Genomic DNA, 13,941 nt, shown 5'->3' on the forward strand with positions numbered 1-13,941 from the left:
TGTTGCAGTCCCCCAGACATCCAGTTCCCCCATTGCTTCGATCACAAAAGAGGAGCCCGCCAGAAGGGGAGGCAAGATAAACATAGAGATCCCGGCGGGACCGACGGGGCTGCTGCAGCGCGAACTCCAACCGGAAAATAATTCTACTTATTCTGTTTTGGCTTGTCTACCCTCTCCTTATGTTTTTCTCTTTACCAACGATTCTGGAAAACTTAATGTACATATGACTTTCACTGGTGGACCCAATGTAGTGACTTGTGAACAATGCATGCTCTCATCTTGTTTAAACCCTCAATATAATGTTTGCTCCTTTGTAGTGTTACAATGTCCACCTTATGTTATGATGTAACCACTTATTTATATGATAATTATTGGTCTTGCTGTATTACAACAGCTTCAGGATTTAATGCAATCGCGACAATTTGTGGGCTTACTTATTTTAGGAATATCAGCTTTAATAGCAGCAATTGCTTCTGCTACTGTGGCAGCAATATCATTGACTCAACAAGTGCATACTGCCCAATATGTTGATATCATGTCTAAAAATGTTTCACTAACTCTAGCAACACAGAAGCTTATAGATAGGAAATTAGAGATGAAAGTAGATGCCTTGGAAGAGGCAATAATGCTTATTGGGACTGAGTTACAGGCTTTAAAAGTGAAAATGGCTCTGTCATGCCACGCTGATTACCAGTGGACATGCGTGACATCTTTAAAGGTAAACGAGACAGATTATGAATGGGAAAAAATCAAAAATCATATCTCAGGTGTTTGGAACAGCTCTGACATTGGCCCGGACTTAGAAAAATTTCATAATCAAATACAGACCCTGGAACACTCTAGACTGGATTTACCGCCGCTGGAGCAGCTAATGACTTATTTCACACCTTCTCTAACTTTATTTCTGAAAAAAACATTCTGTCTAATATCTTTAGATCTAATTTTGCTTCTCATAATCATTCTTCTTTGTATTGTCAGGATTCTTCGGCAGAACATTCAGAAGCTTGCGACTGAGCTGCATTTGGCTGTTTTAAGAAATAAAAAAGGGGGAGATGCTGGGAGCCGGCATATTGTATATTGAGTGCATATTGCATATTGAGTGCAGCACTTTCCACAGCATCATCTTTCAGGATCTGGAATAGCTCAACTGGAATTCTATCACTGCCGGGAGCCAGCGTGAGGAGCTCCACCCATGACAAAGGTCATGAGGAAGGAGGCTCGACATACGCAAAGGCGGGATCGAGCCTCAGGAGTCCCCCTGGAAATTCTCGAGCATCTACCCCCAAAACCAGAGTCTGCCTACTTTCTGCTTTGTGCTTTCACCTACACCTCTGACTTTACGGGGGGCTGTCCCCAACTACCTCTCTCTGAAAAAAGAGAGTTAGCTTACAGCTCCAGTTAATAATTCCTGGGTGTGACAGTGTTTTCAACCTACAAACTCCTTTGGAAATCCTCTAGCCTGCCTGAATAGGTTTTTCCGGCCACATGTGATTGTTCAGAGCCTCCCAACTGTGAGAGGCAGGAGATGTTCTAAACTGTCTAAACACAGATTCCTTTGAGTAGTTAAAAGATTGATTAGAAATTGTATTGGTGAAGGGTTTTTCACTTATTGGGCCAATGTTTGCTGCTAAGTCTCCATACTCCTTACCTACTGTGTCCTTGGCAGTGTATTGATTGATATAATGGGTGTATAGAAATGTAAGTAGTAGCCTCAATGTTTGTAACCTGGGACCCTTGAGTTAATTCTTTTCTTGACTGAGCCCACCTCACCTTTGCCCTATAGGAATGCAGCTCTGTCCAATGCTTTTTTGGAGGCTGGTGCCTGACTTTGGAAAAATCACCTTTAGAGAAAGATAAGTTTCTTAAAATGTTAACAGGCCTCCTGGCCAGAAGATGATGTAATTCACCTGAACTTTTGCATATGGTAAGTTTGAAAGCCTGGCTTCGATTAGGACTGCTGTCCTTGCATGACTCCACCCCTTCCCCCATTATCCTCTATGCACAACTTAAGGTATAAAAACTACTTTGGAAAATAAAGTGCGGGCCTTGTTCACCGAAACTTGGTCTCCCCATGTCGCTCTCTCTCTCAAATTCTGGCTAAGTCTCCATCTGGAGTGTGGAACCCGCCATGCTTGCTAATTATGCCTGGGCTTCTAAGATCCGACCGGGGAGGCCTCAGTGTCTCCTCTCCTTCAGGAGAACAGAAGGACGCCTGCGGCCTACGTAAGAGGTGCAAACTTCTTGTCTTGAAGTTTTATTGGTCTCCCGGGTAAACCAAGCTACTCAGCCTCTTTTCTCCACTAAATTTTCCTACTGAGCTATCCTCATCCTATTACTCTTTACATCTTTGATAAAATATTTAAATAAACAGGTTGCCTATGCCGTCTCTCCTTCGAATACCCTGGATCAGCCGGGGCTGGACCCCGGCAGAAAAGGTCTGTTTTCATTCCAATCCCAAAGAAAGGCAATGTCAAAGAATGTTCAAACTACCGCACAATTGCACTCATCTCACATGCTAGCAAAGTAATGCTCAAAATCCTTCAAGCTCAGCTTCAGCAGTATGTGAACCGAGAACCTCTAAACATACAAACTGGATTTAGAAAAGGCAGAGGAACTAGAGATCAAATTGCCAACATCCATTGGATCACAGGAAAATCAAGGGAATTCCAGAAAAACATCTACTTCTGCTTCATTGACTACACTAAAGCCTTTGAGTGTGGACCACAACAAACTGTGGAAAATTCTTAAAAAGAAGGAGTACCAGATCACCTTACTTGCTTCCTGAGAAATCTGTATGCCGGTCAATAAGCAAGAGTTAGAACCGGACAAGGAACAATGGACTGGTTCAAAATTGGGAAAGAAGTATTTCAAGGCTGTATACTGTCACCCTGCTTACTTAACTTATACACAGAGTACATCATGTGAAATGCTGGGCTAGATGAATCACAAGCTGGAATCAAGATCAACAAGCTCAGATAAGCAGATGACACCATTCTAATGGCAGAAAGCAAAGAGGAACTAAAGAACCTCTTGATGAAGGTGAAAGAGGAAAGTGAAAAAGCTGGCTTAAAATGCAACATTCAAAAAACTAAGATCATGAGTTTGAGCAAACTCCAGCAGATGGTGAAGGACAGGAAAGCCTGGTGTGCTACAATCCTTGTGGTCACAGAGTCAGACAATAGAAACCTACAGATCTAGATGGCTTCAATGATGAATTTTCTTAAACACTTAAGGAAAAACAATACCTACACAAACTTACATGAACTCAGAAAGTTAGAAGAGAACACTTCTTAACTCACTTGACTAATCTGGTTTTTAATCAGATGGTCAGTACTACCCCTAATACCAAAACCAGATGAAGACTAAAAAAGTGATACAAATGAACTTATTTACAAAACAGAAATGGACTCAGACACAGGAAACAAATTTGTTTACCAGAAAGTATAGCAGGGGTGGGGGGTAAGAGTTAGGGATAATTTAGGAGTTTGGGATTAACATATACACACTGCTATGTATAAAATAAATAAACCACAAGGACCTATTATATAGCATAGGGAACTAACTATATTCAATGTCTTGTAACAACCTATAATGGAAAAGAATCTGAAAAAGAAGACACATATATACACACACACAACTGAATCACTTTGCTACACACCTGAAGCTAGTTATACAAACACATACAGGTGAAGACATCACAAAAAAAACTAAAACCAGTATCTCTTATGAACAGATATAAAAATCCTTAATAATTCAGTTCAGTTCAGTTCAGTCGCTCAGTCATGTCCGACTCTTTGCGACCCCATGAATTGCAGCACACCAGGCCTCCCTGTCCATCACCAACTCCCAGAGTTCACTCAGACTCACATCCATCAAGTCAGTGATGCCATCCAGCCATCTCATCCTCTGTCGTCCCCTTCTCCTCCTGCCCCCAATCCCTCCCAGCATCAGAGTCTTTTCCAATGAGTCAACTCTTCGCATGAGGTGGCCAAAGTACTGGAGTTTCAGCTTTAGCATCATTCCTTCCAAAGAACACAGCTCTAATAAATCAAATCCATCAAAATCAAGTTTTAGTATAAGTGTTGCTAAAGCGAGCACAAATCCAGGAAAATATAAAAATTATAATACATCAAAAAATAAGTGAGGTTATCTGAAGAGCCAGACTGGCTTAACATTAAAAAAATTAATAAATGTAATCAAGTGTATTTATACTATGAAGGAAAATATGTAAATCTCATATTAAAAAAGGTTAACAAAGTTTAATACTCAGTTTTGATTTTTTTTAACTCTCAGCAAACTAGGAAGAAAATGGAATTTCCTTAACCAGATAAAGAGCATCTGTAAAACTTAATAATAAAAGACTGAGGACGTCCCTGGAAATCCAGCAGTGAAGATTCAGCCCTTTCACTGCAACAGAACTAAGATCCCACATGCTCTGTGGTGTAGTCAAAAACACAATAATAATAATAGTAGAAGACTGAATATTGTTCCCCTATGATGGACAACAAGGAAAGATTGTCCTCTCTCACATCTTCTACTCAACACTATATTCGAGGTGCTAGCCATATGTCCAATAGAAAGACAAATACCGTATGACATCACTTACATGTGGAAACATATGATACAAATGCATTTATTTACAAAACAAAGAAACTCACAGACATAGAACACAAACTTATGATTACCGAAGGGTAAAAAGGATTAGTGAGAGAGAAACCAGGAGCTTGGGATTAACAGATACAAACTATATATAAAATAGCTAAACAACAAGGTCCTACTATATCACACCTATATTCAATATCCTACAATAAACCGTAAGGGAAAAGAATATGAAAGAGTATGTGTATGATGGATGTGTAAGTGAATCACTTTGTTATATACCAGAAACTAACAAAACATTGTAAATCAACTATACTTCAATAAACAATTTAAAAAATGAGAGACCACCAAATGTTAAACCTAAACTCTTCACACATCATTAGTGGTAGGAAGAGGCACAACCACACCTGAAATAGTTTTAACAGTTTTCTATAAAATTAAACCTACATCTGCACTTGATTCAACAATTATACTAAGTACCTGCTCAAGAGGAACAAAAACATATTTAACCCAAAGATTGTTATACAAATGATTAAAATAGGTTCATTTACAATACACTAGAAACCACTTAAAGAGTTGAACTAAACACATTTTGGTACAGTCATGCAAAGGAGTATGCTTAACAATAAAAAGAAATGAACTACTGTAACACACATCAACATGAATGAAGCTCAAAAACGTTCCACTGAACAAAAAAAAAAAAATAAAAGCCACAAAGACTATATCCTGGGGTCTTCTCAGAGGTAAAGATTCCGTGCTTTCACTGCAGGGGGCATGGGTTCAATCACTGGTCAGGGAACTAAGATGGCACATGCTGCACGGCACAACCAAACAACAACAACAACAAAAAGACTACATGCTGCATAAATCCATTTATATGAAACTCTAGCAAAGGGAAATCCAACAGTAACAGCAGATAAGTGGTTGGCTGGAATCACTGGTAGGAGATGAGATGGCAGGAAGTGGAAGTGGCTGCAAAGATGCACAAAGGAATTTTTTCGGCTAATGGAAATGTTCTACATCTTGTTTTTGATGGTTGTTGCACAGCTGTATATGTCTTATGTCTGTCAAAACTCAAAGCATATTCTTAAAATATGCTTTATATTTTAAGCATTATGCTTTATATTATATGTGCATTACATACTTTGTAAGTTGTAACTCAATGAAGTTGATTTTTAAAATAAAATGGAAAAAATCTATCAAAAAATTTTAAGTTTACATTCGCCTAACCCATGTATCATACTGTTCATGGGGTTCTCAAGGCAAGAATACTGAAGTGGTTTGCCATTCCCTTCTCCAGTGGACCACATTCTGTCAGACCTCTCCACCATGACCCGCCCGTCTTGGGTGGCCCCACACGGCATGGCTTAGTTTCATTGAGTTAGACAAGGCTGTGGTCCGTGTGATCAGATTGGCTAGTTTTCTGTGATTATGGTTTCAGTGTGTCTGCCCTCTGATGCCCTCTTGCAACACCTACCTAGAGTATTGCCAAGAGAAAGCACTGGTCATAGCAAACACTCTCTTCCAACAACACAAGAGAAGACTCTACACATGGACATCACCAGATGGTCAACACCAAAATCAGACTGATTATATTCTTTGCAGCCAAAGATGGAGAAGCTCTATACAGTCAGCAAAAACAAGACCGGGAGCTGACTGTGGCTCAGATCATGAACTCCTTATTGCCAAATTCAGACCTAAATTGAAGAAAGTAGGGAAAACCACTAGACCATTCAGGTATGATCTAAATCAAATCCCTTATGATTATACAGTGGAAGTGAGAAATAGATTTAAGGGACTAGATCTGATAGATAGAGTGCCTGATGAACTATGGATGGAGGAGACAGGAATCAAGACCATCTCCATGGGAAAGAAATGCGAAAAAGCAAAATGGCTGTCTGAGGAAGCCTTACGAATAGCTGTGAAAAGAAGGGAAGCGAAAAGCAAATGAGAAAAGGAAAGATATAAGCATCTGAATGCAGAGTTCCAAAGAATAGCAAGGACAGATAAGAAAGCCTTCCTCAGCAATCGGTGCAAAGAAATAGAGGAAAACAACAGAATGGGAAAGACTAGAGATCTCTTCAAGAAAATTAGAAATACCAAGAGAACATTTCATGCAAAGATGGGCTCGATAAAGGACAGAAATGGTATGGACCTAACAGAAGCAGAAGACATTAAGAAGAGGTTGCAAGAATACACAGAAGAACTGTACAAAAAAGACCTTCACGACCCACATAATCATGATGGTGTGATCATTCACCTAGAGCCAGACATCCTGGAATGTGAAGTCAAGTGGGCCTTAGAAAGCATCACTACAAACAAAGCTAGTGGAGGTGATGGAATTTCAGCTGAGCTATTTCAAACCCTGAAAGATGAGGCTGTGTAAGTGCTGCACTCAATATGCCAGCAAATTTGGAAAACTCAGCAGTGGCCACAGGACTGGAAAAGGTCAGTTTTCATGCCAATCCCAAAGAAAGGCAATGCCAAAGAATGCTCAAACTACCGCACAGTTGCACTCATCTCACACGCTAGTAAAGTAATGCTCAAAATTCTCCAAACCAGGCTTCAGCAATATGTGAACCATGAACTTCCAGATGTTCAAACTGGTTTTAGAAAAGGCAGAGGAACCAGAGATCAAACTGCCAACATCTGCTGGATCATGGAAAAAGCAAGAGAGTTCCAGAAAAACATCTATTTCTGCTTCATTGACTCTGCCAAAGCCTTTGACTGTGTGGATCACAATAAACTGTGGAAAATTCTGAAGGAGACTGGAATACAGGACCACCTGACCTGCCTCTTGAGAAACCTATATGCAGGTCAGGAAGCAATAGTCAGAACTGGACATGGAACAACAGACTGGTTCCAAATAGGAAAAGGAGTATGTCAAGGCTGTATATTGTCACCCTGCTTATTAAACTTATATGCAGAGTACATCATGAGAAACGCTGGGCTGGAAGAAGCACAAGCTGGAATCAAGATTGCCAGGAGAAATATCATAACCTCAGATATGCAGATGACACCACCCTTATGGCAGAAAGTGAAGAGGAACTAAAAAGCCTCTTGATGAAAGTGAAAGTGGAGAGTGAAAAAGTTGGCTTAAAGCTCAACATTCAGAAAACGAAGATCATGGCATCTGGTCCCATCACTTCATGGGAAATAGATGGAGAAACAGTGGAAACAGTGTCAGACTTTATTTTTGGGGGCTCCAAAATCACTGCAGATGGTGACTGCAGCCATGAAATTACTCCTTGGAAGGAAAGTTATGACCAACCTAGATAGCATATTCAAAAGCAGAGACATTACTTTGCCAACAAAGGTCCGTCTAATCAAGGCTATGGTTTTCCCAGTGGTCATGTATGGATGTGAGAGTTGGACTGTGAAGAAAGCTGAGCGCCAAAGAATTGATGCTTTTGAACTGTGGTGTTGGAGAAGACTCTTGAGAGTCCCTTGGACTGCAAGGAGATCCAACCAGTCCATTCTAAAGGAGATCAGCCCTGGGATTTCTTTGGAAGGAATGATGCTAAAGCTGAAACTCCAATACTTTGGCCACCTCATGCGAAGAGCTGACTCACTGGAAAAGACCCTGATGCTGGGAAAGATTGGGGGCAGGAGGAGAAGGGGACAACAGAGGATTAGATGGCTGGATGGCATCACCGAATCGATGGACATGAGTTTGAGTGAACTCTGGGAGTTAGTGATGGACAGGGAGGCCTGGCGTGCTGTGATTCATGGGGTCGCAAAGAGTCGGTCACGACTGAGCAACTGAACTGAACTGAACCCATGTATTCCAATTCTAAGAATTTATCAGAAAATGTACCCCAAAGAAACTGTCAGCCAAAAACAGAAAGATGTATTTACAAAAATGTTCATTATAGCATTATTTAATATAAATAGTTTCCTTTAGTGGTCCATCGCAGGGGATTGATGAAATAAGTTAGGGTACATACACAGACTAGGATCTTTACAGCACCTAAAGGCACCAGTTAGATTTATATATATTGACCCAAAACATGTTGTTAAATCAAAAAGATAGGGAGGTCCATGGTTGCCTAGTGGCTAGGATTTCGGACTCTCACTGCTATGGCCCTGGTTCCATCCCTGGTCAAGGAAAGTGAGATACCAAAAGCCATGTACAGCCAAAAAAAAAAAAAACAAACCCAAAAAGGTAATTAGAAAACAGTGTGTGTGACAATTTAAATAAATATACATAATACATACATATGTAAATTTTTTAAAATGTATGAGCCAACTGTATACCAAGAGAGGTCATCTCTTTCTTATAAGGAAGAAAATGCTAAGACCACTCCTATTTTAGAGATGAAGAAATTCTCATCAGAGATGTCAGATAAGTGTCAGAGGAGTCAAAATAAGACTGAGAGCCACACGGTCTTTCAGGAAACCACTGATATCTCAATGAACAGGTATACATTCTTCAAAGTCACCAGAAAGGAACTCTCCTCAGTCGGAAAAATAAAAGAGTACCAGTGGAAAATGCCTGCATGGTTTTATGGTCATCTGCTTATCAGTCTAAATTCAGTAAAACTTTCTTCAGTAATAGGTAGATAATGGTTCCTTATTTACTGTTTTATGCTGTGCTTACTTCCCTGCTGTTATCAAGATCTGATTTAAAAGCAGGAAGACGACATGTCAGTGTGGAGTCTCCCTGAGAGCAGGAAGGAAGTACTTGGGACTGATTAAGGCCAGCATGATACACATAGTGGCCAATCTCATTCCAGCTGAGTTAAAGTAATCATTCCAATATTTATTCCTTTTCAGCCCATGCCAGGAAACGAAAGAAAAGTGAAAAACATTCACACATATAGAGAGAGAGAGAGAAAGAAAAAGGCCAATTTATTACAATCTGCTTGTCACATACCAGGTATTTGTAATATTTCAAAAAATAAATAATCATTGAGCTTCAACAAGTGGTGTTTACAAGGTAAAACAATTCCAAAACTTACCAGCACGACCCCCACAAAATTTATTCAAACTGTACTGAAACTTCAATATTCCTGATCTTCTCCTACCCTACCCTCCACTCCCACTGAGAATAAATCCTCTTGCTATGAAATTTTTAAGAGGAAAAAAGATACTCTGGTGGTTGACTAATGACAATTAGTAATATTCTGATGGCTTTCTAATCATATATATGTATGCATGGATACACACATATGTATAGTATTTGAGTACTGAACTTATAGATGTACCTTTGTTCAAGCACACAAATGCTAAGAAACTTTGAGATTATATGGTTCTGTACTGTCTGCTCACATCTGCCCAGTCTCTATCTTCTTATCATATTAAATAATCAAGTTGATGAACTGTCACCCCCGTCCCACAAAAGTACTTGGATTCTAATACTTCTATATCTGGATACCTATATCTCACTCTATCCTAATACCTAAGACCCAGCTCGAGCAATATGGACAAGATGAAAAAAGGAAAGGAAAAAGAAGAAAGGATCTTACAAAAATGCTCACCAAATCATTTTCTCTGACCTTGCTCACAACTATCAAATAGAGGGCTTATCTACTCTGAATACTCCAAGTAATACTTTTAACCTAACCAGTCATAAAAATATCAGGAATAGCAGTTACCTTTTATCAAATGTTTCTTTTGTATCCAGCACCATGCTGAGTACTATATGTCATCTCATCTAATCCTTCCTACAACTCTCCAAAGCAGGCTGTAAAAATCTGGAGAGGTTCACTTGTTCAAGTCTATACAGATTGAAGAACCCAGAATCAGATGTAGGTCCATCTGTTTCAAGAACGAAAAAAAATCCTAACCACTATTCTATTTTATCCACATGCTTTTATTCCTCTCTTTACTACAAGATTGAGAAAACACAGTATGGACACCCATATGCAAAAAAATGAACCTCGACCTAAACCTTACAACTTAAACAAATACAAAAATTAACTAGATCACAGATCTAAGTGTAAAAAAGCAAAGCCATAAAAATTCTAAGAGAAAACCTTTGTGACTTGGGGCTATGCAAAAAGTTCTTAGACATGACATTAAAAGTTCAATCCATAAAAGAAGAATTAATAAATTGGACTTCATCAAAATTTAAAACTTTTGCTCTATAAAAGTCACTGATAAGAGGATGAAGAGATAAGCTACAGCCTGGGAAAAAATACTTGGAAATCACATATCCTTGAAAGGACTTGTATGTGTAACATTTACAAAAGAACTCTCAAAACTCAGCAGTAAGAAAACAGTTTTAAGTTGTGCATAAGAAGTGAACATGGGCTTCCCTTGTGATTAAGAATCCACCTTGCCTGGTCCAGGAAGATCCCACAGCTACTGAGTCCATGCGCTGCAACTTCTGAAGCCCACACACCTCGAGCTTGTGCTCCACAAGAGAAGCCACGACAATGAGAAGCCCACACACTGCAACGAAGGGCGGCCCCTGCTCACCACAACCAGAGAAAGCCTACATGAGCAACGAAGACCCACCACAATCAAAAACAAATAAAAATACAAATCTTAAAAAAAAAAGTCAACACCTCTCCAAAGCAGATATAAGAATGGTTAAAAAACACACAATAAAAAGATGTTCAACACCATTAGCCATTAAAGAAATGCAAATTAAAACCACCATAACATCTCACTACACACCACACTCATTAGAATGGCTAAAATGAAACTGCCAACACCAGCAAATACTGGTAAGTATGCAGAACAGCTGGAATTCTCTTATGCTGCTGATGGGAGTGTAAGGTAATAAAGGCACTCTGAAAAACAGTTTGGTAGTTTCTTATGAAGTTAAAAATACACCTAGTGCAGGTGCTGCGAGCATGGTCCGAAGAAGACCTTCAGCGGTGCCCTGGCGGAGTGGACAGGCCCCTCCTGGTGGAGCGGACGGGCCCTCCGGTTGGAAATATGTGTAACACGCCGACTTACTGTGACCTAGGAAAGGCTGCCAAAGATGTCTTCAACAAAGGATATGGATTTGGCATGGTCAAAATAGATATGAGAACCAAGTCATGTAGTGGAATGGAATTTTCTACTTCTGGTCATGCTTACACTGATACAGGGAAAGCATCAGGCAACCTAGAGACCAAATACAAGATCTGTAACTATGGACTGACCTTCACCCAGAAGTGGAACACAGACAATACTCTTGGGACAGAAATCTCTTGGGAGAATAAGTTGGCCGAAGGGTTGAAACTGACTCAATATCGTATTTGTACTGAACACAGGAAAAGAATGGGGAATTGAAGGCTTCATATTAACGGGATTGTTTCAGTCTTGGCAGTAATGTTGATATAGATTTTTCAGGACCAACCATCTATGGCTGGGCTGTTTTGGCCTTTGAAGGTTGGCCTGAGTTTTGACACAGCCAAATCCAAACTGTCACAGAATAATTTCGCCATGGGTTACAAGGCCGCAGACTTCCATCTGCACACTCAGGTGAATGATAGCACTGAGTTTGGAGGGTTGATCTACCAGAAAGTGAATGAGAAGATTGAAATGTCGATAAACCTCGAGTGGACAGCCGGCAGTAACAACACCCGCCTAGGCATCGCTGCTAAGTACAAGCTGGACTGCAGAACTTCTCTCTCTGCTAAAGTAAACAATGCCAGCCTGACTGGACTAGGTTACACTCAGACCCTTCGACCAGGAGTGAAACTGACTCTGTCAGCTCTAATCGATTGAAAAGAACTTCAATGCAGGAGGGCACAAGGTTGGTCTGGGATTTGAACTAGAAGCTTAATGTGGTTTTGAATAAAGCATCAGCTTTGTCCCTGGAGGTGAAGAGAAATGAACCCACTATATTTTGGCCTTAAAATTCTTCTGTGAAATTCAAAAGTGTGAACGTTTTATTCTTCCAAAGAAGTGTACTCCTCCCCACACTGAAACTTAGATACTGAGTCCATCCTAAGGGAGGTGCTTGAAGGCATGCCCGGAAGTGGTCACGTTCTTGCCCTGTTTCAGTTCAGTTCCACAGTGTTATTTTCAAAGTGTTCCTCAGCGACAGTGTAGTGTCATGTTCAAAGGAGATGACCTGACCCTCCAGTTGTCTATCACGTCCTGCATGTCCCACACCACTTTTTCATGACCTTGCAATATATTGGTCTCTGTATGGTAGTAGAATCTTTGGTTTTGCATCAGAGTAAAATAAAATAAACCCATCACATTTGGAACATAAAAAAAAAAAAAAAATACCTACCATAGATCCCAGCAATCCCACTCCTGGGTACTTAAGGAAATGAAAACTATGTTCACATAAAAACCTTTACACAAATGTTTATAGTAGTTCTACTTATAATTACCAAAAACTGGAAACAAATCAATGAAAGAGGATAATCTACTGAAACAGACCACTCAGCCATTACACTGAGTGAAAAAAAAAACACAATCTCACATATAGTACATTCTCAGGAAAACATATAGTATATATTCAGGAAAGACAATGCTAATAGTAACCAAGAAGGGATCAGTGATTCCCAAGGTTTGGGGTGAGGAAGAGGTGACTCCAAGAGACCACGTGAGGGAGTTTTTGGGGGGAGTGCAGCTGTTTTGTATCCTGATTGTGGTTAAGTGGCTACAGGAATCTATACATGTGCTAAAATGAATAAAAATACACCCACAAGGTGCAGAATGGTAGGTACATTAGGATGATCCTTTTGTGTCATCCTTTAGAGGATATTTCTGTAATACATGCAAACTTATGTGCTGATACAACTGTAGGTATTTTTTTTCAGTTCAGAATTAAAAGAAACCATCAGAAATGGTTCCCTTTTTCAGTGGGAGAAGAGATGTGTATCTTTCTACTGTTTGAATTATGAGCCATTTTTTTACTCTTCCTTATACTTTTTCAACTTTTAATTTTGTTCTATTTGTTGCTTACCATGGAGCACTTCTCCAGTACTTCCTCCTGGAATTTCAGAAATCGTTCCTGAACTTCAGCTTCATTGAGGAAAAAGGCAAGGAAGTGAGTGAAGGGCTGCTTTCTTCTAAAAGTGAGCAGAAGAACATCAATCCGAGTTCGGGCTGAAACTACACCACTTCGATGCTGACCAGTGATTACTGTAAGCAAAAAAAAAAAAAAGATTTAACACGCTCAAGGACCATCAGTTGGTTGTAAAATAGGTGACCTCTTAAAACTGTCATCTCTGGGGAACAAAACTGTCATGAATGTGTACATAATTCTCAACAGCAGACAGTATCAAGGGTAAGAAAGCTGTTAATGAATCCAGTCTAAGCAGAATGAGGTTTAAACAGAGTAACCTTAAGACCGTCTGATGAAGTAAGAAAATGAATTCAAAAGCTACAAAGCTATCCCTCATACCTTGCTAGTATGAATGTAAAATGGTGCAGCTGATATGTAGA

The 13,941-nt window shown here is 39.8% G+C and overlaps 1 protein-coding gene and 1 pseudogene across 6 annotated transcripts in view; one reads left to right on the forward strand and one right to left on the reverse strand.

The window, feature by feature from the left end:
* ASCC1 (activating signal cointegrator 1 complex subunit 1) overlaps positions 1–13,941 on the reverse strand; it is a 109,890-nt gene that overhangs the window by 83,689 nt on the left and 12,260 nt on the right. For all 6 annotated transcript variants that reach the window (XR_816208.4, XM_059882556.1, XM_059882557.1 and 3 more), the window contains one exon: positions 13,460–13,638. Coding sequence is in view for 5 of the 6 variants with exons in the window: in XM_059882556.1 (XP_059738539.1) it covers positions 13,460–13,638 (179 nt within the window). In the remaining variant the exon portion in view is untranslated. The remainder of the gene's footprint in view (positions 1–13,459; positions 13,639–13,941) is intronic.
* LOC783294 (voltage-dependent anion-selective channel protein 3-like) lies at positions 11,412–12,374 on the forward strand (annotated as a pseudogene).

This window comes from Bos taurus, chromosome 28 (assembly GCF_002263795.3).
Source record: "Bos taurus isolate L1 Dominette 01449 registration number 42190680 breed Hereford chromosome 28, ARS-UCD2.0, whole genome shotgun sequence".
Taxonomy (NCBI): domain Eukaryota; kingdom Metazoa; phylum Chordata; class Mammalia; order Artiodactyla; family Bovidae; genus Bos; species Bos taurus.